The sequence below is a fragment of the Typha latifolia genome, chromosome 11 (genome assembly GCF_019914945.1).
Source record: "Typha latifolia isolate L0001 chromosome 11, TyphaL0001v2, whole genome shotgun sequence".
Lineage (NCBI taxonomy): Eukaryota > Viridiplantae > Streptophyta > Magnoliopsida > Poales > Typhaceae > Typha > Typha latifolia.
In genome coordinates, this window is record NC_133096.1 from 9,182,377 (window position 1) to 9,206,395 (window position 24,019).

General features: G+C 37.7%; 5 protein-coding genes across 5 annotated transcripts; 3 read left to right on the forward strand and 2 right to left on the reverse strand.

The window, feature by feature from the left end:
• Nucleotides 1-121: 121 nt before the first annotated feature.
• LOC140797467 (pyruvate decarboxylase 1-like) lies at nucleotides 122-3,184 on the reverse strand. The gene is made up of 7 exons (XM_073150911.1): nucleotides 2,610-3,184; nucleotides 2,379-2,542; nucleotides 1,747-2,308; nucleotides 1,445-1,533; nucleotides 1,226-1,343; nucleotides 902-1,090; nucleotides 122-810 (listed from the first exon to the last, which is right to left on the reverse strand). The coding sequence occupies exons 1-7, from the start codon at nucleotides 3,036-3,038 to the stop codon at nucleotides 640-642; spliced, it is 1,722 nt and encodes a 573-aa protein (XP_073007012.1). The 5' UTR covers nucleotides 3,039-3,184; the 3' UTR covers nucleotides 122-639.
• A 1,873-nt stretch (nucleotides 3,185-5,057) lies between these two features.
• On the reverse strand, nucleotides 5,058-5,789 carry LOC140797177 (transcription factor GTE3, chloroplastic-like). Its single transcript, XM_073150455.1, has one exon. The coding sequence runs from the start codon at nucleotides 5,787-5,789 to the stop codon at nucleotides 5,058-5,060; it is 732 nt and encodes a 243-aa protein (XP_073006556.1).
• A 1,265-nt stretch (nucleotides 5,790-7,054) lies between these two features.
• Nucleotides 7,055-10,630, forward strand: LOC140797776 (protein LOL5). Its single transcript, XM_073151426.1, has 4 exons — nucleotides 7,055-7,301; nucleotides 8,155-8,262; nucleotides 8,875-8,984; nucleotides 10,377-10,630. The coding sequence occupies exons 1-4, from the start codon at nucleotides 7,208-7,210 to the stop codon at nucleotides 10,431-10,433; spliced, it is 369 nt and encodes a 122-aa protein (XP_073007527.1). The 5' UTR covers nucleotides 7,055-7,207; the 3' UTR covers nucleotides 10,434-10,630.
• Nucleotides 10,631-11,240: 610 nt separating this feature from the next.
• LOC140797775 (uncharacterized) lies at nucleotides 11,241-18,120 on the forward strand. Its single transcript, XM_073151425.1, has 12 exons — nucleotides 11,241-11,424; nucleotides 12,159-12,257; nucleotides 12,334-12,449; nucleotides 13,083-13,237; nucleotides 13,918-14,006; nucleotides 14,092-14,566; nucleotides 15,369-15,488; nucleotides 15,651-15,883; nucleotides 16,300-16,382; nucleotides 16,715-16,826; nucleotides 17,348-17,422; nucleotides 17,496-18,120. Exons 1-12 carry the CDS (start codon nucleotides 11,335-11,337, stop codon nucleotides 17,670-17,672), a joined length of 1,824 nt encoding a protein of 607 aa, XP_073007526.1. The 5' UTR covers nucleotides 11,241-11,334; the 3' UTR covers nucleotides 17,673-18,120.
• Nucleotides 18,121-19,056: 936 nt separating this feature from the next.
• Nucleotides 19,057-22,525, forward strand: LOC140797548 (malate dehydrogenase, mitochondrial-like). The gene is made up of 7 exons (XM_073151097.1): nucleotides 19,057-19,506; nucleotides 19,621-19,794; nucleotides 20,131-20,299; nucleotides 20,386-20,447; nucleotides 20,548-20,675; nucleotides 21,246-21,363; nucleotides 22,127-22,525. The coding sequence occupies exons 1-7, from the start codon at nucleotides 19,237-19,239 to the stop codon at nucleotides 22,265-22,267; spliced, it is 1,062 nt and encodes a 353-aa protein (XP_073007198.1). The 5' UTR covers nucleotides 19,057-19,236; the 3' UTR covers nucleotides 22,268-22,525.
• The last annotated feature ends 1,494 nt before the right edge of the window (nucleotides 22,526-24,019 follow it).

The window sequence follows — 24,019 nt, forward strand, 5'->3', positions numbered from 1 at the left end:
CCCACAGAATCAACGGTAGATGATGCACCCACCGTCCTCAATAAATTTAAAAGGAACTTTACAAATTAACCCCCGCATTTATGTCCATTATTATTTACATCCTTTTCCTTCAGGATCTTCCTAGAACAACATCACAATCATTAAAATATATTAAAATACATTAAAAATATATGAAAGAGAAGAGTAGCTTTTATCTCCACCAAATATATTCTCCAAACTTAGCTCAGTTTACTCTGTCTTCCCCCCCACCCACCAATTCAAACATAATCAATTCTTAAACATCATAAACATAACACTGCTCCAATTCTGAAGTCCATTACTACTTCATCTGGTTTCTGCTCGACTTACCAACCCCTGAACCCATCAGAAACAACTGAATGCAGCATATAAAGCTCAAGAGTTAAGCTATCAGATAAATACACCACCTTGTCTATACTTACATCTTCCATGCACTATGCACCAACACGACTTACTTTGACATCACAAACTGCATGTCTTTGGGCGCATGATGAAGGCATGCGTTCTCTCTAGTGTGCTGATATAGACTTTTGCCTTCCTAAGCTCTGAATGAAACAGCAACCTTCTATATACTACCTAAGTATGTACAGTGCAGCATTTTCCACATAGAAGCCGGAAATTTTATTGCGGGTTTGGAGGGCGGCTATTGGCAGCCGAGAGCCGAGATCCCCACTCTAGCAGTTCCTTGCTTGTATCGTGCTTGTGTAGCAGAACCTCGATAAAGCATAAGCTGTCCTTGTGCTCTCCAGTCGCGGTCTCGATGGCATCTAGCAATTCCTCCTCGGTACGTACCTGCATTTGTTTTCGATGCAAGATTTGTGATTTTCATGAATAATATCCAGGTTAGTTTCATTGCTATGGATGGATTTGGGTGTTCACTTACCTTGGAAGTCCAACATCTGCCCTCCCCATTGTGCACTGCGTCCACTACTGCAGTGTAGTTCCAGTTTTTGATGATATTGTAAGGGCCATCGTGGATCTCTACTTCAGTGGTGTATCCACCATTATTCATGAGAAATATAATGCTTTGTTGTTCGTAACGTATCATTGTGGAAACATCCTGTGCTGTCACCTACAAGAGAGGGAAAAATGAAGAATTCACTTGTAAAGGAGAATGGAGAGGAAGTTTTTTCTTCAATAAAATTGCATTGCAAGAAACATCCTTTTGATACAAAATAAGCAGAGATCAATTATACCTGGAACATACCTGAAAACTTCCATCACCTATGCAAGCAATCACTCGTTTATTTTTAGCAGCCTGAGCATATCCAAGCGTGGCACCTACCGACCATCCAATTGATCCATACTGCATCTGGAACTCAAATCTGTGTGGTAGTTTCGTGTAAAGACTCCGGAAAAATAAAACAATGAACCTAGAGATTGAATATAACAGTGATACGTGCTAACTTCTTTTAGAATCACTCACCCACAATGCTCTGGTAATCGAAGCTTCTGACAATTGAACCAAGAATCACCGGTCTCTGCTATTACTGCGGTGTCTCCACTGAGCATACCCTGAAATAAAGACTAAACGTATTAAGAATCACAACACTATCACAGGATACTCTTTAGGTAGAGCCACAATTTTAGTGATTCATCCATGATGGAATAACTGACAAATAATAACTCAAATCAGACAAGTACCGAAAGTAAAGTGAACAAATGAATCAGATAAAAGGTTTAAACATTGACTTAAAAGAGTCACAGGTGGATGTATCAAAGCTTTGCCTGGATGTGCTTGATAAGGATGTTAACCCTTAGAGGTTCATTACTCTCGCGCGTGACAGGAACACTATGGGGAACAAAAATCCGTCGATAATTCTCCAAAGCTGTAGAATTCCTCTTAATTTTCTTCGCCAGAGCAGACAAGAAATCTGCCATGAAAACATAACCAAATGATGGCCCATTGCCGACCGTCACTCGATCGGGCTTCACAATCACTGCTCTCTCTTTTTTCACCAGCAGAGAATAACCAACAGAGCTGTAGTCATTAAAGACTGGGCCAGCAAACAAATAAGCATCAGCAGACTCAACAATCTCCCCACAGAAATTTGAGCTAATGACACCCCAATAAGTTCCGATGAATTGAGGATGGTTCTCTGGGACTAATCCCTTCCCTGATGGCATCACAGCTACTGGGTATCCACTTGCATTGGCTAATTCCATGAAGGCCTTTTGAGCTTTGGCAACCCTCAATTTAGGTCCTATCACTAGAATTGGCTTTGTAACTTTGTTAAGAAACTTTGCAGTTGCTTCCACAGCAGCCTCTAGTCCCATTTGATTGCTCACCCTGAGAAAATTTCACATTAACAACCTCGAATTGTTGGGAATTTGCATCAAAAGTAAAGATGATCACTTACTTAGGTGCAAGAAAGTAAGGAACTGGATCGGTACAAAAGGTCGGGTGTGGAATCCCAGGCAAATTACAGCTAACGCTGATGTACACCGGCTTGCTCTCCTTCAACGCCGTCGAGATCGCCGTATCAATCAACTCATGCGCATCTTCCAAATTATTCACCACCGCCTAAGAAAACCCACCAAATCGGTCTTATCTCAAACTAGAAAGGAATGAAATCGAAACCATTGATTACCTGGAAGCAAGTAACAGTTTGGAAGCATCTGAGCTCCTGGGAGAAATCGGGCAAGCCGATGGTGTGATGGAGGATCCGATTCGTGCCGTAGTCGTTGGAATTGGGACCGCCAACGAGGCAGATGACGGGGAGGTCCTCGCTGTAGGCGCCGGCGATTGCGTTGATGACGCTGAGGCCGCCGACGGTGAAGGTGACGGCGCAGGCGCCGACCCCGGCGGCGCGGGCGTAGCCGTCGGCGGCGTAGCCAGCGTTGAGCTCGTTGCAGCATCCGACGAGGGTGAGATCGGGGTCGGCGACGAGGTAGTCGAGGAGGATGAGGTTGAAGTCACCGGCGACGGCGAAGACGTGGCGGGCGCCCACCTGGACGAGCCGGCGTGCCAGGTACCGGCCGAGGGTGGCGGACGCGTGGATTCGACCGCCTCCTTCCATTATTTTTTATTTTTTACTTTTCCTTTTCGCTCTTCTCGACACTTCCGAGGGATGGTCGTGGAAAGGGCGAAGGGAAATGCCGAGCGATGTCGAAGATGGTACGAGAAGTTTTGGATGTGTGGGACTGTGACAGGAGCTACGTGAACAAGTGTTTGCCGCTCTAGAATCTAGATATAAGTTTTTAACAAAGTTATTTATTTTTATATAAATTGAGCTTTATTTAGCCTGGGGCCTGGGGGTATAAATGTTGTAAATTGCTTGTTTAATCCAGCCGAACTGCGCATCGAATTGATTCATTTTAATTTGAGCCCATTTCAAATTGTTTAATAAGCAAATTTAAATCTTATTTAATTATATATGACTTGAGTCACAGTTTGACTGAGAATTATTGAGCCGAGCTTGTGTCAACAGCACAATAGAGTACTCTCAAATTGAGTTCTCTTTGTTCGTGAATAGCAACCCAGGATAAGCTCTCATGAATTACTTAAAGTTTATTGGCTAGTTAATTTTGCTCGAACTTCTTAATGTTTTTATAGAGGCACGTCTGAGCTTGTATACGTTTACCTTGATCCTAATAGAGTTTGATTAAATGATTAAGGTACAAATTTATAACATGACAATATACTTAAGATTGAATTAATCAGAGTGTGCTTCTTCCACAGATACAAGTACAGGCAAGTGACCATTCTCTTTATCCAGAGATGACATAAGGGAGTTCTTATTAGCAAGAGTTGACCAAGGATGGTGGTCTAGTGGATAACTTGGCAAGCTTGGTAAGAATGTAGATAGACAACGCAGATCTCATTCGTAATAAAGATGCGTCAATTTTCCCCAATAAATCAGCATTTAATGCAGTTGCAAATCGAAGAGCCTATTTGGACAGCCCAAAGTCCTATAGAGAATTAAGAGAAATCTTGTTTCTTCTTAGAAATTTTTTGGAATGACATTTTTAACAGAAGCTTTTCTCGTAGAAACTTCACTTTTCTGATATAATAAATAAAGTCTGCCCCAGTGCTGACTCCAGTACATGATAGTCCTTTGGAACTAGCTTCCGATCCCTTCCCTCGCTCTATTCACCGCTGTCCACTGCCATCTTCAGGATTCAATCAAAATCGAGAGGAAGCTAAAGCTAGACAACCAGTTAAGCATGAGTGGTATGGGGTTTTTTTTTTTTTCTTATTAGGATTTGCATTCAATTAATAAAGTTACCTGGCCGCTGGCTATACATCACAAAAGAAGGTTTGATTTTTTTTCCTGCACATTCCATCTCTCACTCTTCTCTCACTTTCCCTTCCCCATCTCACTCTCTTCTCTCAACCTCCAAGATGCAGAAAGGTAAAGACGTGAATCCAAATTGAGAAAAAGATGAATGAGAGGTTCCCTATTTCTTTCGCAGAATATTCCAAATTCAATTTTTTTTTCCTCAGAAACGCCTTCTGCCTTCTATAATTTTCATCCAACATTGTTCTAGTCTTCTAGATCAACCAACATTCTTTAAATTTACCCACCGTCGAGTATAGCATTCAAACCCACTAGTGAAAAAGGTTCAACATCTGAGATCGAAGTTGATGGAGAGAAAGCAATATAACTTTTATCTTGCAAACATCTTTTATACCAACGTAGAGGATACAAACAATTCATACCCAATTCGACCGACAATTTCTCAATCGACAATCAATTCTCATACAGGAAAGAGTACAGTTAGGACTATAATTATGTAAATACTCAAAAAGTAACATACTCTTATCCAGCAAAAATTGGACACATTTCTAGTGTGCCATAAAACCCCCCTTTGTTTCCATTCTCCTACAATTGATGATGAGGGAATTCTTCTAACTAAAATTTCAACTATTTAGTAGTACTATCAGCCAGACAAACCAAAAAGAATCTTGCTTTCTTTGCACTTCAAAACAGCAGAAGTAAGAATCTAAAGGGAAATCAATCAAAATCTATAGACAGACATTGAAAACTAAACAAACTAGCAAGTGAAATTATGTCCTATACCGTCTCCTGCAACTTTTACTGGCTGCTCTCCTCGCTCGCCACCTTTCTTTCCTTGGCCAGGTTCTTATTGCAATCAGCCACTAATCTCTCAAGCTCCCAAAGAGTCTCCGTATCCACGACATCCAAATCCACCTCGATCTGCTCGTTGTTCTGGACGAGCTGTGGGTTCCTCTTCCTGATGATCTCCACGATGCTCTCCAATTTCTCCGACAGAAGGATCTCCAGGTTGTTCATCAGCGTGTACTTCTGCTCAAACGTCATCTCGTCACTCTTCTGCACCTCCTCCTCCTCCTCCTCCGCCGCCGCCGCGGGACGGCTGGATTTGGCAAGTCGCGCCTTGACGGCCGACCACTGCTTCTCGAACATGTTCAACAGCTGCCTCGCGATTATGTGGACCTCGTGCGCCCTGTCGTTGTACGTCATGGCGTTGCGGAAGGTGAGGCGGACGTCGTGGGCGAACTCCGCCGGCGACGAGTACCGGTTCTTGTCGAGGCGGGTCTTGATGGTGCCGAGGTCCATGGGCTGCCTGATGACGGAGTAATAGTCGTACAAGCCGAGGCATTGAACGTCGACGGGTTCGTTGAAGATCCACGCGTACTTGTGCTTCATGAGCTTCCCGAGGATGACGGCGCATTTCTTCAATGCAGGATCGCACACGCTGCCATCGGCATTAGCGTTGCCGTCTATCTTGGACTTTTTGTGGCTGGATGAGTCGGATGTGGGCTGCGCTCGCTTCTGCTTCCCCATTGCAATGTTTAGGGTTAGGATTAGGGGTTCGCCGACGAAGGGAAGGGAGAGGAACGCAGGAAGAATCCCTAAGACACGCGCCAATTAGGGTTTTGGATAGAGAAGGAGAAGAGAGGATCGGAGAGGACGACGATAGAATTGGATGGATTTGACGGCTCCGCACCGCGTTATTTGTAGAGTTCGGATCTCCGATACCAACCAGTACACGGAGAACGAGATCTGCGATCAGTACCGTCCGATTGACATCGGACGTCTATTATTAATCCAATCGTAGGATCCGAGTACTAATACAAGTAGGACAGCTAGAAATCTTAATTTGTTTAGTACGAAGGGAAAATAAACATTATACCTTTCTTTGGGCGTATTATGTTATTAGGTTAAAATTAAGTTGATACGAAATTTGAAATTCCTTTTCCTTTTCAAAGTTGAATGTAGAGAAAATAAAAGGCTAGAGTTTCATAAGTCATGCAGAGCCGATGTCTAATTCTAACATCAAATAATACACATATCATACAATATTAAATGTTGGGAAAATAATTTGACTGAATTCACTATAATTTATATAGTACAAATACAATCACAAAAAACAACACAAATGAATATCCTATGTTAAAATACTTTTATTATATACATATTATAAAAATATTATTACTAAATACACTGTAGGCTTATAATATTATAATGCTTCTTATATAAATTTAACTTTTTAAAATATGATACGATGTATTATCATATATATAGTCTTTAAATAAAAAGAGTTTGAGACAAATAAAATTGTCATTTGCTAGAGGAGGAAAACGAGGAAGGAGTATAAGAGAAGTATTCTCTCTTAGAGCAGAAAATGGCTGCTCTCCTAGCCAAATTTATCTAGGAAGGAGAGAGAGAGAAAGTGAAAAAAAAAATATTTTGTACTTATGCATTTTCCCTTAATAGTTGATTTGTCTTTTTTTTCTTTAAATATTAAAATATTTGGCTCAACAGCGCGGTTGGTTTATAAGAGCAGCTCGATAATATAACGGCTTGAAACAAGTTTTAGTAACGTTTGGTTCGAAGTAATTATTCGACGATGTACATGACTCAAAACCTATGGTAGATTCCAAGTGCTTCTGTATCTAGAAAGAGTTAATTCTTTATTCAGCTAAATTTTAGCCTTCGATCTCACGAATGATAAAAAAATAAATAAATAAAATGAAATCGATCGAAAGCGATAGTAATTAGGTTGCGGCCCGTGTATTTCCCAAATCGATTCCGACCGGGCTATACTTGATCACTACCTCTCCTTCCACGATTTTTTTTTTATAACCAGGAGGCAGCCCCTGTTTCAATATCCCACGAATTAATTCGTTGATTCTGACGCAAAGAAGAGAAAACAAATCGATAGCACCTGGGCTTTTCTCCGAGTTCCCCTCGTCAGTATCATGGCCGGCTCGCCGGAGACGGCGCCACCTGGGTACGAGAACCTGGAACCGCAACCACCTACACCTCTCCCTCCTCCTTCTACTCCTCTTCTAGGTAAGAATTCCTAATCCTGATCCTATTCCTCCTCTAATCATTTGGTAGGGCGTACCATTGATCTCGAACATGATCAGGAACTTAGGAGCACATCTTTTGCCTCGATGGTATGATAGGGTTGCGATTGGGATGGAGTTAGTGTGGTTAGCTTACACTCCGAGTTATTTAGCAAGTCTAGCTGCTTGGAATATTTGGTTAAGAGCTTGAATAAATACTAAATTGTGAAGATAAGTTAGCCAGAAATAGCTTGAATAGGGTGGAATTTTCTCTAAGATTTGTTAGCCTTACCCTTGTTTATGAGAAAGTTGTTTCAAAATTCAACGAATTGAACTCATGGAAGGAGACTTACTGTCAATCCGAGCAAAAGGATTGAAAAATTGGTCAGTGGACATTATTTTGGTTTATTTTTCTTTTCACTGTATTCCTTCACTAACATGCTACTAGGCTACTAAAAGATGTTTAGTACTGTGTACTACTGACTCTTGACTAGTATTCTATTAATCAACTCTTTATAACACGCGATGAGGTACTGCCTGAGCATCTTATCTGTGTTTTTTACTAGTAGTTTTGGTAGTGTATGATGTCATACATGCTCTTTCATTATCAACGTTTCTTTGATGTTATAATGACTTATCTATACTTCATGGTTGGTTCAGAAAGAGTAATGCTAACATTACTCAAGCCTTGGGCATCTCTGTCATTGCTTTCTAATTATTGTACCAAACGCTTCAATCCCATACTGTTGGCTGAGCATTAGATCTCTCCGATTCACGACACTTGGTCTGTGCTTACACAAGGATGTTTAGATATTAAAATATTTTATATTACCTAAGTTTGTCCTACCTTGATACAGAAATTGGTCAAATGGTCTGCGGCAGTTGTCACCAACTTCTTTGTTATTTACGGGGCTCAATTCATGTTCAATGCGCCTGCTGTCAGACAGTAAACTTTGTATTAGAAGGTTAGTATATAAGTTTGTCTATTGGCTGTGTAGATTTTATCTTCAGTTAGATATTTTTACATTTTCTCTGCCATTCTATTTTGATATTTTCCAATGGGTTACTCCTTTTGTACCATTATAGTAGTAAATACAGACTATAGAACAGTGCAGCTAGTACGTTTAATTAGTGGATTGGTCCCATTTTTTTCTCTTTATTTCCATCTTTTGCCTTTTGTAGTGGCTTCCTTCAAATTCAACTTATACTTCTCTTTTCCCTGTGAATTTCCCATATAAAGCCTTCCAAAAGTTTTCTAGTTGTCCTTAAAATTTCAAACTTGGTTTGAAACTGATTTTACCTTTTATTGGTGAAGATATTTTGATGGGTGTCACTCTGCACCTGTTATCAGTACTCTTTCAATTTAATCTTTTTTCTTGTGAGTATGTAGATTGATGGTCTTCCTGGTGAAAATAGCAGGCTTCATTTTGACTAATGACATATCAAACAAGGCAACAGTTAATGTATGATGGTTCTTTCAGATGATAAAATATTTTGTTGGCTATTAACTTCCTTGTGATTTTCTTCATATTTTTATCTTCCTTCTTTCACTGTTTTGGGTATATACTTTTCTATAGCACATCAGGTTGGCAATGTGAAGTGTGGAAATTGTTCTGTGTTACTGATGTACCCACATGGAGCTCCTTCGGTTAGATGTTCTTCATGTTGTTCTGTGACGGAAATTGGAGTAAGTAGAATCAATTCAGATAGAATATGTTTACCTTTCCAAATCATGGATTATATTGCTTTATTTTGAGCATGTGAATGTTCACTTATGTTAGAATTACCATTTAAGTATTGAATCTGTTCTAAAGGTGGTTAATGCTAATGTTACACATTTGCTTACATATTTAAGGAATTTCAGTTATGTCCTGATATTTAATTCTTCAGTTTTTATATCATAGAAACACAATAGGAAAAGAACATCGGCATCTAATGAAATGTTCACATTCTTCAATGTGGACCACTTGTCAGTAAATAATGTAATATAGAAACTCTGTTCTATTTATCACTTTATTCTTAGGTTAGATGTTTAAAAAAAAACTTTCATTTTTAGCTTGTGTGCACTTTTACATCTATATCACAGCGACTGGTGTTTTTAATCAATTTAGACATAAAGTTAGGTAATTTGCCCACTGGGGAAAACCAATTTGCTTCTTCCCTGGGAATTATTATGCCACCCCTTCGTACATATGAAAATACATTTGCTGCAAAATATTATGACAGGGTATATGACAAGTAGATTTAGGAAAGTTTAAAGCTCCATTTGATAAAATTGATTCAGGAAAGTAGTCCTTTCAATGTATGCCTCTCGTGGAAGGATTTACGAAGCTGATGCAGCAAGGTTAGGATCAATGAGAATAATGGAATGCATCAGTGTGCTAAACAGTCTATGTGCTGGATAAGTATCTGTATCTCGCACTAGTGCTCTAATCCCTAATCAAATCTGTTTATCTAAATTTATTTTTCCATTATCTGAATCCATTCTATGTACACTATGGAAAGCATTTGCAGGTTTTGTTGAGGTCTGATTTAGTCAATTCTAGTGCTAATCAGGTTATTAGAATAGGAAACTGCCATGGTATACAAAATTTTGGACATTATTACTTCAAAAGAGGAGGATATCAGTTTCAGCTGCGATGAGATATATAATTCAGCTGCCAAAGAGTTCCAAATATTCTGACACTGTACCGCACAACCTTGATTGGAACATTATCATTTCCTTTTGAAGTTCATTTGCTGTATAGCCTGTCTTTTTTATAAGAGTACATAAAATTCTGACACAGTATTGCATAACCAAAATGCAACATCCAATCATAGAGCCCTTTGAAAGTTTTCGCTCAAGTTTGTATCATTTGCATATTAATGCAAGCAAATTGTTCCATCGAAATGATGTACTATATTCATGTTTTCTTTCTGGAAGTTGATTTGCTAATCTTTCAGTCTTGATTATCTGATTGCATTCATGATCTTAAGAGAATCTGACTTGTATCTATTTATCAACTGTGATCTCTTTAACTACAATGGTTTTCTGTGCACCAAAACTACTCTCATGTTCTGATGCATTTCCTTTTTGCAGCCACATAATACTCGGCAGCTGGTATCTGTTCAGCAAGGGCAACCTGCACCACCTTAAAATCATCTCACTTATTACTTGTTGGGGTTGACTTTATGCAATCTGATATCAGTTGCCATATCTACTATATATGTACTTCCATAGTTCCATTCCATATCTACCATGTATGTTCTGAGTTCTTGGTCGGTTGAAGAGCTGCTTGATGTGAGATTGTAATAGCTAACTATCAAATGGTTTCTAGGTAATTTGTCACTTCATTCATAGTCTTTTTATCTGGAGTATTTTGATTACGCAATTTGTGGTCATGAAGGATAAATTTATAAATGAATCAATGAACTACTAAACAGTGGCAATTAAACGGCATCCTTTGTAATATTTCCTACAAGAAAAAGAAAATTTTATATTTAACACACTACCATTTGATGTATTTAAAGTTTATATCTGATATATAGTTTTAAATATTTGCAGAATGCATTCGACACTTAAATCTTCGACTAATCTAAATTTATTTCTTCTACAAAATACTTAATAATGGAATCAAGGTTAGGAGTTTATGTGAACCTATTCTTCTACAAAATGCAAAATACTTAAATCCCCAAAACAATATTCATGGCAAGACATGCATGAAGTAACGATTTTATGTGAACCTTTATTTATTTTTATTTTTATTTATGTGTATTTTATGGCTTTATTACATAAATATTTTGGGTTGGACTCGCACTGGGTCCTGACCGAGTTGCTCAATTGGTCGCGCCGGTCGACTACTGAACCGCGTCCGGGTGTAAGCTTTGACTCGGAACCAACCAGTAAATTTTAACAAATTACAGGGGTATTATCGGCACTCGGTCATACCTGAACGCCTAAACGGCTAAACCTCAAACCCTTGTCCCCTCTCTCGCTTCTCTTCTCTTCTCAGCAAGGTGAGGTTTCCTCCGTCGCTATTCCTCGCTCTACTACAGCCATGAGTAGAGAGAAGAATACTTCCTTCCTCTCCTCTTTCACGCCTGATGGGGATCGCTTCGCCGCCTTGTCTCCAGATGGAACCATCAAGGTGAAGCTTTTATCTGATTTCTTCTTCTAATCAAGGAGGGATCTGGTTTGGTTTCTCGTTGTGAAGCTGCTGTTGACTTCTTTGCGTTGTTTGACGATTCGTTGTGGAGGATTTGGGCTCCACTTATGCGTCCAATTGTAGGGCGTACTTTATAGACACGATGAAATCTTTTCAGCTGATACTTTTGAGAGTTTTTTCTTCTCATTATGTTTGGGCACAAGAAAGCTGAAACTTTGTGGATACTTGTTTAGTTGAGTTAAATGAAAGAAAAAGAAAGATAAAAATACGGTGTGTTTTTAATATTAAGATCTTTCTACAAATTCGAAATTTGCCTCAGAAAGCAGTGGAATTTCTTTTCTCTTTTGCAGATATATTTTTCTTGTAAAACTTAGATTTTAGTTGGATCTTCTTGATGGTTTAACAGCCTAAAGGATTAGTTATCTGCAACCATCTGCAAACGCTTCAAATAGTTAATATCAGTTCATATCAACTATTACTAGAAAGATTGAGTTATCAAACAACAGAGACTGTGCTAAACTGGGATAGGAATTTACTGAGAAAAGTTTAACTAATTGGTTGCTTACCATAAGTAAAAGGCTGCACAGATATTTGTGGATACAGAAGTTAGAAGTATCAATTGCTAACTTGGCTAGGTATGCTAGTTTTCAATATTCTGGGAATTCACATGGATAATCGGCATTGGAGTAATCTCGAGATTATCTTTCTATGTTCAGGTGTGGGATACCCGCTCTGGCTCAATGGTGGCAGATTGGAAGGACCCAGATGTGGAGTCCGCGATTTCTTGCATTTTATGTTATTATATCGGGAAAAAGGTTAAGCTTCTGGTAAATTAATTTTGACTTTTGGAATATTAGCTTTGCCTTTTTTGACTCAACTCTTTATTTTCAGCGTAAGAAAGATAAAAGGACTCTCTTAATTGCCATTGGTACGGAGCTGGGTGATGTTTTTGCTATAGATACTCTCACCGGAGAGAAGAGATGGGTAAGCAGCAAGTGCCACTCCAGGTACGTTTACTCTTTTACTCTTGCTCTATTGGTCGTATGTCAATTACAACAAACTAGTTTAAATTGAAGTTGTGTTGTCTAGCTGCCCTACATATAAGATATGATATGAAACATATCTAACCCTGCTGTCTTCTTCTGCAACATCTTGTAGGGTGTCTACTTCTATGAAATATATATTATAACAAAAAGAATTAATGTAAGAAGATACTTGTTGGCTTTGATTGCATATTATTTACGTATTTTATTTATTATTTAGTTTACTAAGAAATTCTATTGTCAATTGGAAGCTTGAAGAATGGAAAAATTATATCAATATATGCTTTTCAATCTTATGTATCTTTTTGATAAGGAATCCTCTTGATTGATATTTCATTGAACTTTACATGGAGGCATGAGTATATATGGTTAGAACACATTTGAAGCTCACATAGTTGGTTTGGCTTGTTCTTTTTTACTTACTGCATATGTGAAATATAGATGACCTGCTGGCTTACCTGATTGCTCTTTATGCGTAGCTAATATGTTATGCTCACGAAGATTGGAGACAGATTATGTGTCTTGAATTAGTTTATATTGTTCGTATTTCTTAAACACATTTGGTACATCCTTGTAATTTGGTCTCTTATTTCTTAGTGAGGTTGCTGCTCTTTCCCTTGCAACTAAAGGTTGTATTGTTTATTCTGCTGGCACTGATGGTGTGGTATCTGAGCTGAATTCTGAAACGGGAGAATTCATTGGGAAGTTCAAGGCTTCAAAGCGGCCGATTACATCTTTAACCCTTTCTAATGGTGAGTGCAAATTCACATATGATATCTCTATGGATGACATTGTTTTCTGGATATGCTGCAATTTCTTTCTTTTTCCCATGTAAACTTGTATGACGGTTTAATCATGATCAGAGAATGACTGCAATAAAGAGCTTCCTCATTGCACTTGAAGAACCTTAAAATTGTTAGGAATTGTAAAATACCTTGAGGTTTTTTAGGCTGATTACTCTTTTCAAATTACAATTCTCTATCTGTTTGAAATGGAAGTACTTTTATTTCCCATGTAATTCTACCCTTACTAGGAGCTGGCTTATCACATGTGACAAATTCGGCCTCTTGATTATGAGATGAGTGGACTGTCTGAAACACATCCTTTTTGTTTGAAGGTTGTCCACTTGTTCGATAGGAGTATCTGATATGTGATGTTAGAAATATGTTTTTCCAAGGAAAAACACTGCTTTCTTGCAACCTGTTTAGAATTCGTGTTGTATAAAAGGAAAATGTCCATGAGCTGTCAATCAGCCATTGTAAAGAAAATCAATCAAAATATCAAATAGGGTGAACAATGATAAATTTTCATGAATATTTCATTCTTCCTTTTTCTGCATATCTTATTTCACCAAGTTAATTCAATCCTTTCTTCTGTATATTAAGGCGACCATACTCTTCCAGAATTAACTGCTTGTTGTTTGCAATAATAGATGAGAAAATCATTTTTGTGGCAAGCAAGAAGTCACGAATGTTCAGTTTAGATGAGAAGAAGGAATTTTTGAATATTCCTTCTGATCAGGTATGTTAGTTCCAATTTATAACTTTTTGATATCATTAATTTTTGTACTACTTATATTGAAACCTTGAGGTTCTTGTGGTAACAGGGTTCTGTCCAGTACATAGCTATTTCAGATGATGGGAAATTCATTGTTTCATCTGTATCTGGTCATAAGCAACTTCAGTTATGGTCATATGATGACGAAAGTAGAAGTATCACTACTAAGGATGTCCTTTTAATGCAAAATAAGCCAATGATGTTGGCTTGTAAAAGTTTTAATCAGACAGGAAGCATTCATGTTCTCTCAGTTTCAGAAAAAGGTGTTGCTTATGTATGGCATTTGAAAAGCACGTCTCAAGATGGAGTATTTCCAAGTAAAATTGCTGTTAAACCGGCTACGGCAGTATTGGATGGAAAAAAACATGGCAAAAAAGATCGTATCCCAATTATTTCTGCTACATTATGTGATATAGGTGAAGATGCACGAATTTCAGTTCTCATTGCCTATGGTCTGCCAGATGATATGCAGTTCAAGATTGTTGAAGTGAAGGATAACAACAAGGACATTTACATAACAGCAGGTAATGAGATATTAATTGATAAAACCCAGAGGAAAAGTTTGCAGGAATTGCAGATTCAAATGCAAGAGATTTGCCCAGTAAATTTTTGCTTTCTTTGGTTACTCTTTAAGTTTCCTCTGCTGCATTATTAGCTGGGCCTAGTGGCATAGATGTTGCAAGTCAGTCCTTTTCATTTCTCAGTCTGACATAGTTCCCTTTCTTAAGGCAAATATATTTCGAATTTATTCCTATACCAAGATGTTGAAATACATTCTTTTGTATGTGTTTCAAACTTTCATTATTTAGCACCATGGCTCTTTCATTGTGGTTTGTTACCTTTTTCTAGTCTACATATATAGAGGTACATTTTATGAATATGATAGTGGTGATATTTGAGTAACAGTGGTTAGAGAGGTACATTTTTCTAGTGCCTTGCCTCTTGTCATCATCCTTGCAAGCTACAATTGTTAGAGATTTAAGATAATGTCTTTTCTTTAAATCTTGAACAAATTACTAGAGACTATCCTGATATTTCTGGTGAGGTAATGAGGTAGAGTGAGAAGAATCTTTCTGTTCTATAGCCTCATAGAATAAAAAAGATGCATCACAAGATGTAACAAGCCAACAATTGTTGCAGCATTCAAGTTCTATACAAGCAGGAGAAATATAAAAGGTTGTCTGACATAATAAGGATAGTAGCATAGCTTTTCCAAGAGAATATCTTTTTGGAAGCTATTGAATAATGTTTGCAAGTAGCTGCTTGATTTATTTTATCACAATGTTATTTTACATGGTGTTTGCATTTATCATATTGTTGGAACAGAGAACAATGGGGAAAGTGGCGATGTTGACGTAGATGAAATAACCACTCCGAGTCAGAAGAAAAGAGTGAAGAAGCGAGCTGCACCAGATTCTGCTAATGGAGATGTGGTTAATAATTTGGGTAAGTGTAAACTTCTTTTGGGAGAATTGTGAGTAATTTTATTTAATCATTGTAACTATATGATTCTAAAAGGTTAAACCTCTCTCTAACGAGAAGGAGCAATATTACCCTTATCTTCATTGCTATCTAGTTCAATGATCAATTCTGAATGCATTGTTCTAGAGGTAATGCCTGAACCAGTTGCTGAATTTAATCTTGATGAACCAACTATGGCTGAAAAACTTGCAAGCCTAGACTTGCTCAAGGATGAGAAAGAAAAGAGTGAGTTGATGCAAGAGTCATCTCTGACAGTGAAGCCTCCAAGTGCAGATTCAGTGCATGTTTTGCTGAAGCAAGCACTACATGCCGATGATCATTCCTTGTTACTGGACTGTTTGTATACTAGGGACGAAAAGGTGTGGCTTATGTTACTTTAGTATGCATTTCCTGTTCAGCAAATACTAAACTTCGTTTGTGGTTTACTGCTCATAGTTGTGATGCTGTATTACACAATTAACTGCTTTGGACTTCCAAGATATATCACTACTATGAGTAGGTAAAAGGATTTGGCAAGAACATGAGAAGCATTACCTCAGGCAAACAAAAACCTAATTATTGGTTCATAGGCATTCCTTCTTATTTGCATTTCTTATTTTGAGCATTAATCACCAATAAGAAGTTCTGTAGAATAAGATTTCATGTTATCTCATATATGAATCTCAAAATAGAAAGGAAGTTATTAACTTATTACTGTTGGCATATGTTTTCTACGCATTAAGATGTTCTTCTATTCTTTTAATCAATTCCCACTGATTATGATGGCTGGTTGCAGGTTATTGCAAAATCAACATCACTTTTGACTCCAGCAGATGTCCTCAAGTTGTTGAAATCCATTATATTGATGATTCAGTCAAGGTTATATGTTACTGCTAAGGCATTATATTGAAATTCATACATCTTTGGTGCTTAGAATGTGAAGTGAATGCTTAGGCCTCTTTTTTTGTTGTATTGCCCCTTTGAGTATTTACATGCATAGCTAATGCTAGGCTGTTATTGGTTATAAGTACCCATTTTACATTCTACCCAGATAATAGAAAATGAGAAAGACCTACTTAAATCGTCTTTCCTTGATGGATGGACAATTATACTGGGTCTAGATTTAACAAGTCACATGTGCCTCAAGACTTGATTTACCAGATATTTGTCCACTTCCTTGCTGATCTTTGATTTATTTTCTTCTGTCATAGGGGTGCAGTATTGGTCTGTGTAATACCATGGCTAAGGAGTTTGCTTGGTCAACATGCAAGCAGTATAGTGTCCCAGGAGTCGTCTCTGCTACTGCTTAACTCTCTGTACCAGGTTGGCAATATGTTCTTAACTGCACTGATTGTTAATAAACTGCACAGTTTTGCAATATTGACTGGTAAAAGTTCAATATTTAGTTTTAAATTGCTTAACATAGGAGTTCTTTTAACAGATATGGTCCTTATTGTAAGTTAGCATGCACATTTATGCATCTGGTAGTACATATGGATGTGTAACAGATGAACAGTAGGTCTGTAAAAGATGAAACTATAAATTCATGTGTAAACAAACGAACCATACAAATAAATTCTTAGCTCCATCTGTACTTGACGTTATACACTTGGTGAATTCACATGCTTATCTGTAAATCAAAATGCTCCTGTTATTGAACCATATGCTCCAAGAGAAAAGTTTTGTGAAAACCTGTGAAGTATGGGAAATCCTTTTCATCTTTATTCAGGCTAAATTTTTCTTGGAAAGCTAGCACACACACTTTATTCCCAATCTGACAGTCCTAACATTGATCAGTTCTTTTACACTCACTGAGTTCATGTAAATGACTGTTTTTTTTGCAGCTCATCGATTCAAGGATCTCAACTTTTGGATCTGCTCTCCAACTTTCCACTTGTCTAGATTACCTTTTTGTCGGGGTAAGTTTTATTGGTCCTTAAGTTATTGTAACTGTTTGTTGACTTATCCTGCTATTTATGCACTTATCCACAGATTCCAGATGGCGAAGCTGATGAGGAAGCATTAGTCCCACCAATAATTTATGAGGATAAGGACAGTGAAGAAGAAGAATCTGAAGATGCTATGGAAACTGATGAAGACAGTGAAGAGCTTGGAGACGTTATTAATGCTCCCCAATGTTCCGATGGGAGTGAGGTCATGAGCGACTGACTGATCGATGAATTTTTATAAAGCTGAATGGGTTGGAATTTGTATGATTACAAGGTCCAAAATTGCAGCATGGCAAACCGAGTCCACGCCGACTGGATGATAGTTGTTGATCTCTGGTGGTGTGTTGAAGCTATCAGGCAGACCGGCAAAGGGCATTTATCTTGGCCTGCTCGATTCAGAAAGCACATGCCATATGGAGCTACTTGACCTTGCAGTATTGGATTTTTATTTCTATTTGGCTGAAAAAAGAACATAAATTCTTGTACAAGCTTCTTGATGGATACCCATATATTTACAAATTACAAATTTAGGCAGCATCGATCAGAATGTATTAACTTATCTGTTAAAGAATCTACTGTATTTTTTCAAGGCTTGTTGCTTTTAAAAAGAAAATGAATATCTTTTTTAAGATAAATGAAATGCCCATTTCGACGTTGTTATTTTATCATATTGAATACTTGGTTTCTGCAAAGATAGGTCTGCTGATTGTATGTTAATTACATGAAGACCCTGTTTCTATAATTACATTCTGTTCTTAGATGATCTGTTCTATTCTCATCTTGCTTGGTTACTGAATTCTTTAATATCTTTATGATGGAGACCTTCAGGTCCTCTTTTCATCGTCTGAGTGAGATTATTATAAAGAGATCAGTACAAATGAGGCAAGACTTGTGCATGGAAATAAGAAGTTGTTGAGAGTAATCTTTAACTAATGTCTCCAGAGGATTTTCTTTTTTTATTAGTTTAGTTCGATCGTGACGAGGGAGGTGACGCATTAGATCTTGTTCCTGCGTGGCTGTGACGCTTCTGAATCATGGGTTTTTAATAACTTTATTTATATTTTTTTATGATTATTATTATTATTTTTTATCATTTATGAGCTCGAAGGCAAGATATGGGTTAGACAAATGACCAATCCTCCCTAGATACAGATATACTTTAGACCCCATTGAGGTTTTAGCTGTCTAATCTAGACTTTAAGCCATATACGTTGCTGAACAACTGCTTTAAACTAAATGTCATTAAGAACTGTTTCAACTCGTTGCGTTGCTAAACTGTTCTTCAAACTACTAACCACGAAAGAATTTCTCTAAAGTCTATTGTCTTTGTAAATATCACTTTTATGATTAAATATTGTACTTTTGCTAGTCCAATGTAAAAAGAAGATCTAGAGAGATAGAAAAAAATGAATAAAATGGTTAAATTAATTTTCCTCACTCTACTTTGGACTAAAATTATTTTATCTATAAAACTTTATTTTTTATTATTGTATGCTTACTAAACTGTAAAAATAGATACAATAAAAAAATAAAAAAATAAAATGACTTTAATAATTCGTCTTACGTTAAATAAAATAATAAATAGAGAGAAATTTATGCAAAATAAAAACTTAGAGGGTTAAAAATGAATTAATCCTCCCTTCCCAAAAAAAATGGCGGAAAGCCAAAGCCGAGATATTATATAACACCCCTCTCTTCATTTGCATCTCGTGTTTACTTTACCCTTCGCTCTCTCTAGCAGACCTCGCCCTCCAGTTTCCCCCTTTTCCGATCTCTCCACCAAAATGACGTCGTCAATGATCCGATCCATCTCCTCCGCCCTCCGCCGCAGCGGCGCTTCCTCCTCCTCCTCTTCCCACCTCCTCAACCGTTCCTTCTCCTCCTCCGCCTCGCCGGAGCGCAAGGTCGCCGTCCTCGGTGCCGCCGGAGGAATCGGGCAGCCCCTCGCCCTCCTCATGAAGCTTAACCCTCTCGTCTCCTCCCTCGCCCTCTACGATATCGCTGGCACCCCCGGAGTCGCCGCTGACGTCAGCCACATCAATACCCGCGCGGAGGTCAGTCAGATCTAGCCAGATCTCTTACTTCTGTTTCTCTCATTTCTTGATCTGATCTCAATGTTGGGTTTTGGATCTTGATGGTTGCTTTTCTGCGGGAGTGGTCTGATCCAGGTGAAGGGTTACATGACGGAGGAACAGCTCGGGCAGGCGCTCGAGGGATCTGATGTCGTCGTCATCCCGGCTGGTGTGCCGCGGAAGCCGGGGATGACTAGGGATGATTTGTTCAACATCAATGCTGGAATCGTTAAGTCGCTCTGCACTGCCATCGCCAAGTATTGCCCCAATGTATGAGAAAGTTGACTCTTTGTTGGCAATTACTTGTTTTCTTATTTAAAAGATGTTAAATTTACTATTTTCCATCTTATGTGCATATATGTAGAATTAGTCCCTGTGGCTTCATTCTTATTTGAGAGATCCATGTGGTGCTTAACTACGTAGAATTACCCTATGCGGTTTCTCTCTCGTTCGATGTAATTCTACGAATTGGGGATCTCTACGATAGAAATGAATCTATAGGAAATTATTCTGAAAACTTTCAAACTGTAGGCACTGATTAGGTAGATTTCCGTCTCTCTTTTTTTTCCCTTCCTTTGGTACTTACAAGTTTCTTGCTGGTGTTAGGCTATTGTTAATATGATTAGCAATCCGGTGAACTCAACGGTGCCGATTGCGGCAGAGGTGTTCAAGAAGGCTGGAACATATGATGAGAGGAAGTTGTTTGGTGTCACCACTCTTGACGTAGTTAGGGCTAAGACTTTCTATGCTGGAAAGGCGAATGTCCCAGTTGCTGGTAAAGATTTCATTAGACTGGATCTGTGTTGTTATGGATCATCTGTTAGGGTTTCTTCAGTTGTTTAATGGTGAATAACCTTGCAGATGTTAATGTCCCTGTTGTTGGTGGGCATGCTGGTGTTACCATTTTGCCTCTATTCTCCCAGGTAGTTAAATGAATTGGAATTCTATGAAGCTCAAAGTTTTTCCTTCAGATCTTTGCAAATTGAGACGTACTCTTTTCTTAATTTTGGAGTTATGTTGTAGGCAACTCCAGCAAGTAATGCATCATTGTCAGATGAGGATATAAAGGCTCTTACAAAAAGAACACAAGATGGTGGTACAGAGGTGGTGGAGGCAAAGGCCGGAAAAGGATCTGCAACCTTGTCTATGGCGTAAGTCTCAATGTTTGATAAGCACTTTCTTTTCTCTGAGATGAGGGCCCATAATCAGCTTGCTTGCTTCAGAGTGTTTATGAACGGTGGTTCTCCAATTTGCATTTAATTGCTTTGTACTGTCAGTGAGGGAATCATTTCTTAGTCTCCTCTATCTAAAAAGGTTCTTTGGATATCATTATACTGGTTCTTTTGGTGAATTCACTGAGCTGCATATATAAAATTGGGTTTCTCACTTTGATGATTAACTTGATTCATTGTATCCTCTTCATTAGTACACTTTGCTAGCTGAAAATGCATGTGCTTGATCGATGAATATGCTAACTTTTTTTGGGGGGAACTTTTAGTTCTAAAACTTGGAATCTGTTTGTTGCCTACTATAACTGAGCAACTTCTTTTTTTTTGGAAATTTTAGTTCTAAAAGTTGGGATTTGCTTATTCACTGCTATAACTGAGCAAGTTCTTCTCTGCATTGTTACCTCATTTGCTCTTTCTTTATGCTGATTGAAAAATGAAATGGAAAATCATTGTGCCTATTTAGCTTTTGCTGACAACTAGATTTTGGTGTAGGTATGCTGGAGCCATCTTTGCTGATGCATGCTTGAAGGGTCTCAATGGGGTTCCTGATGTTGTCGAATGTTCTTTTGTCCAATCAAGCATTACTGAATTACCCTTCTTTGCTTCCAAGGTAACTCTAATATTGTTGTATCAGACAACTCATTGGCAGTTATTTTTTCCAATGTGATTCTGTTGGTTACAGATTGTTTCCTTAGCTCTTCATTTATCTTGTTTATTATGCCAAATTAATGTTGTCGTTTTCTGTCTTTCCAATTTTTGCATGTGAATTTCTTATCCTTTAGGCTGTATCTCTTTTTGTATCTCATAATTACACATATATCCTCCAGGAGAGGGGAAAGGAAGGAGGGAGGGAGTTATATTTTTAGTTGAGTATTGCAGTACTTGTTTGAGTGCAAATAAAACTGAGCAAGGCCTATCCATTGTTAATCACCGAAACTCTCCATTAACCTCAAATTCCATTAATTTCAATTGTTCATCGACAACTTAAGCTTATCATTGAAGTGGTTTTTTTTAACAGGAGTAGGTTTTTACCTAAACCTGTTTATTTTACTTTGAATCTTTAAGGAGAAATATGCATGTGATTAGAGGGCATGTCTGAGTTATTTATGCAACTGGAGCTCAGGCTTGTGAATTTGTAAAATTCTCTACCCGCTGCATAAGTTATAAATAATGGATTGGGCTTTATTAAATTTGGCCTTGCTGTGGCTAGAGAAGTTGAATGATCTATTCAATTTGAAAATTGATCTTGCAAGGCTGGCTCTATGTATTTTTTAAAATATATTGGATATAATAGTACTTGATGATACTTCTGGTCTCATGTATGATTCAATTATCTGAATAATGCATTAATTGCGCCTTTTGTCATGTGACAGGTGAGGCTTGGGAAGAATGGTGTCGAGGAAGTACTTGGATTAGGTCCCATCTCTGATTATGAGAAAGAAGGCTTGGAAAATCTCAAGGCTGAGCTGAAATCCTCTATCGAGAAGGGCATCAAGTTTGCTAAGGAAAACTAATTATGTCCAAGTGATGAGATTCTGGTATCATCACAGTTTTGTATTCTTGAACTGCTTTTGATGCCCCTCAGTTTGGGCATACTCATTACAATAAGCAATCACAATGTTGAGGAAAACAGTAAACATTGATTAGGCTATGAGGCTGATGAACTGCAGATGGACCAGCCTTTTCTTTGATTTATATTTGCAAATTCTGGGGTTTTCCAGACCTTACAATTATTTTGAGTTCTGGGAGAAAAGAAAATTATTTTTTAAGCAGTGCAACTGTGCAAAGACCGAAGTCTTATTGGGTCATTCAAGCTGTTCTCTGTTGCCTATACTAATTGTGATCCGCATTTGAACGAGTCTATTAGGAAACTGGCACTGGGCCACCAAAATAGTAGTCAATCGTTCGCAATACTTTTCAATTCTTAATTCCAATGCTTTTAGTTCTGACAATTCCTGTTACTATATTCAATTTTTTGTTTAATATTCTTCACTCGACAACGACATCCTTTCCCAAGATCATTAGCACCACCAATAAAGGGCCAAACTTTTCCAAACTTACCCTACTACACTTGAGGATAGTTTTCCATCAATCAGCTCTACGCATTTAAAGATTCCCACCTTCCTGAAACTAATGATCGACCATTCAGTTGAGGGGTGAAAGTGATAGAGATGGTCATAGATACCCCCACATTAATGGTGCAAACTCTCGTAAAAACTTGATAATTAATAGCAGGACCTATCTTTTAGTTGGGGGGATATGGCATAGCCATTGGTGCAATTTACTTAAGTGGGCCATTGATGGTAGAGTGTAACTTGTGGTGGTAATTGAAGCCAAGGAAAAATTTATTATCCCTTTCATCTTTGTGCAACGTTTTACATACAATCGCTGAACAGAATAATTTGACTTTTGAAAAATAAGAGTGGAACCTCTAGCAAGTAGCAACATCCATATATCCAAGATGGACTACTGGCATATGAGCATACTGTGGCGACCCCATCAAATTGCCAAAACGCTCAAAAAACTTAAATCTGTGGCAATATGCACTCAATCGTGTCGCTTAAGATACTTAAGCATCACATTGACAAGGATCGTAGATTGGAATCTATCTAAAAATCCAACCGTCAATGAGAGAAAATAACAACCAAAATTGTCTCTTGTGGGCGTTAAAGGTTATGTGTGCCATCATCATCAGACTATTTTAAAGATCACCTTTTCTTTTCTCATTATATCACATTTCTCCTTTAAAAAAAATTAAGGGATTTATTATAAAATGTCAATAAATTTTTACATTTATCCCCATATTTTATGTATGTCTGTGGAAGCATCTCCTGGATCAAGTATCTTACCTGAGGGTGGCAAATATATTTTATAAAAAAAAATAGATTTATAGAAAAATTAGGGTATTGCATACACCATTTAGTTCTTGCCGTATTAGGTATTTTACATTGATGTGTTACTTGTAACGCTATAATGTCTTTAGTTATAAATGGAATATGTTTTTTTTTTTAAACTTTTAAATTAACCATCTTATAAAAATTGAGAGAATGTTTTTAGATTTTTATTTAAAAAAAGAGAGGGTTTTTTTAGTTATAAATGGAACGTCGTTTTTTTTTTCTTTGAACTTTTAAACTTAATTGGGTTCACCCAGAAATTTTTTCTAAAAATGCATAAATAACAATTTTAATCGATTAAAATATCCCAAATTTAGGTAAACCACCTTACCTTGGACCTTGGTGGCACCTATTAAAGGGGCAGGTTTTACT

Coding starts and splice junctions, on each gene's coding strand:
- LOC140797467 (XM_073150911.1), bottom strand. CDS start 3,038: ATGGAAGGAGGCGGTCGAATCCACGCGTCCGCCACCCTCGGCCGGTAC. Junction 2,543..2,609: donor AAACTGTTACTTGCTTCCAG/GTAATCAATGGT, acceptor GGGTTTTCTTAG/GCGGTGGTGAATAATTTGGA. Junction 1,091..1,225: donor TAGGTGATGGAAGTTTTCAG/GTATGTTCCAGG, acceptor CCTCTCTTGTAG/GTGACAGCACAGGATGTTTC.
- LOC140797177 (XM_073150455.1), bottom strand. CDS start 5,789: ATGGGGAAGCAGAAGCGAGCGCAGCCCACATCCGACTCATCCAGCCAC.
- LOC140797776 (XM_073151426.1), top strand. CDS start 7,208: ATGGCCGGCTCGCCGGAGACGGCGCCACCTGGGTACGAGAACCTGGAA. Junction 8,263..8,874: donor AGTAAACTTTGTATTAGAAG/GTTAGTATATAA, acceptor ACTTTTCTATAG/CACATCAGGTTGGCAATGTG. Junction 8,985..10,376: donor GTTCTGTGACGGAAATTGGA/GTAAGTAGAATC, acceptor TCCTTTTTGCAG/CCACATAATACTCGGCAGCT.
- LOC140797775 (XM_073151425.1), top strand. CDS start 11,335: ATGAGTAGAGAGAAGAATACTTCCTTCCTCTCCTCTTTCACGCCTGAT. Junction 14,567..15,368: donor GGACATTTACATAACAGCAG/GTAATGAGATAT, acceptor TTGTTGGAACAG/AGAACAATGGGGAAAGTGGC. Junction 15,884..16,299: donor TGTATACTAGGGACGAAAAG/GTGTGGCTTATG, acceptor GGCTGGTTGCAG/GTTATTGCAAAATCAACATC.
- LOC140797548 (XM_073151097.1), top strand. CDS start 19,237: ATGACGTCGTCAATGATCCGATCCATCTCCTCCGCCCTCCGCCGCAGC. Junction 20,448..20,547: donor TTTTGCCTCTATTCTCCCAG/GTAGTTAAATGA, acceptor GTTATGTTGTAG/GCAACTCCAGCAAGTAATGC. Junction 21,364..22,126: donor TACCCTTCTTTGCTTCCAAG/GTAACTCTAATA, acceptor GTCATGTGACAG/GTGAGGCTTGGGAAGAATGG.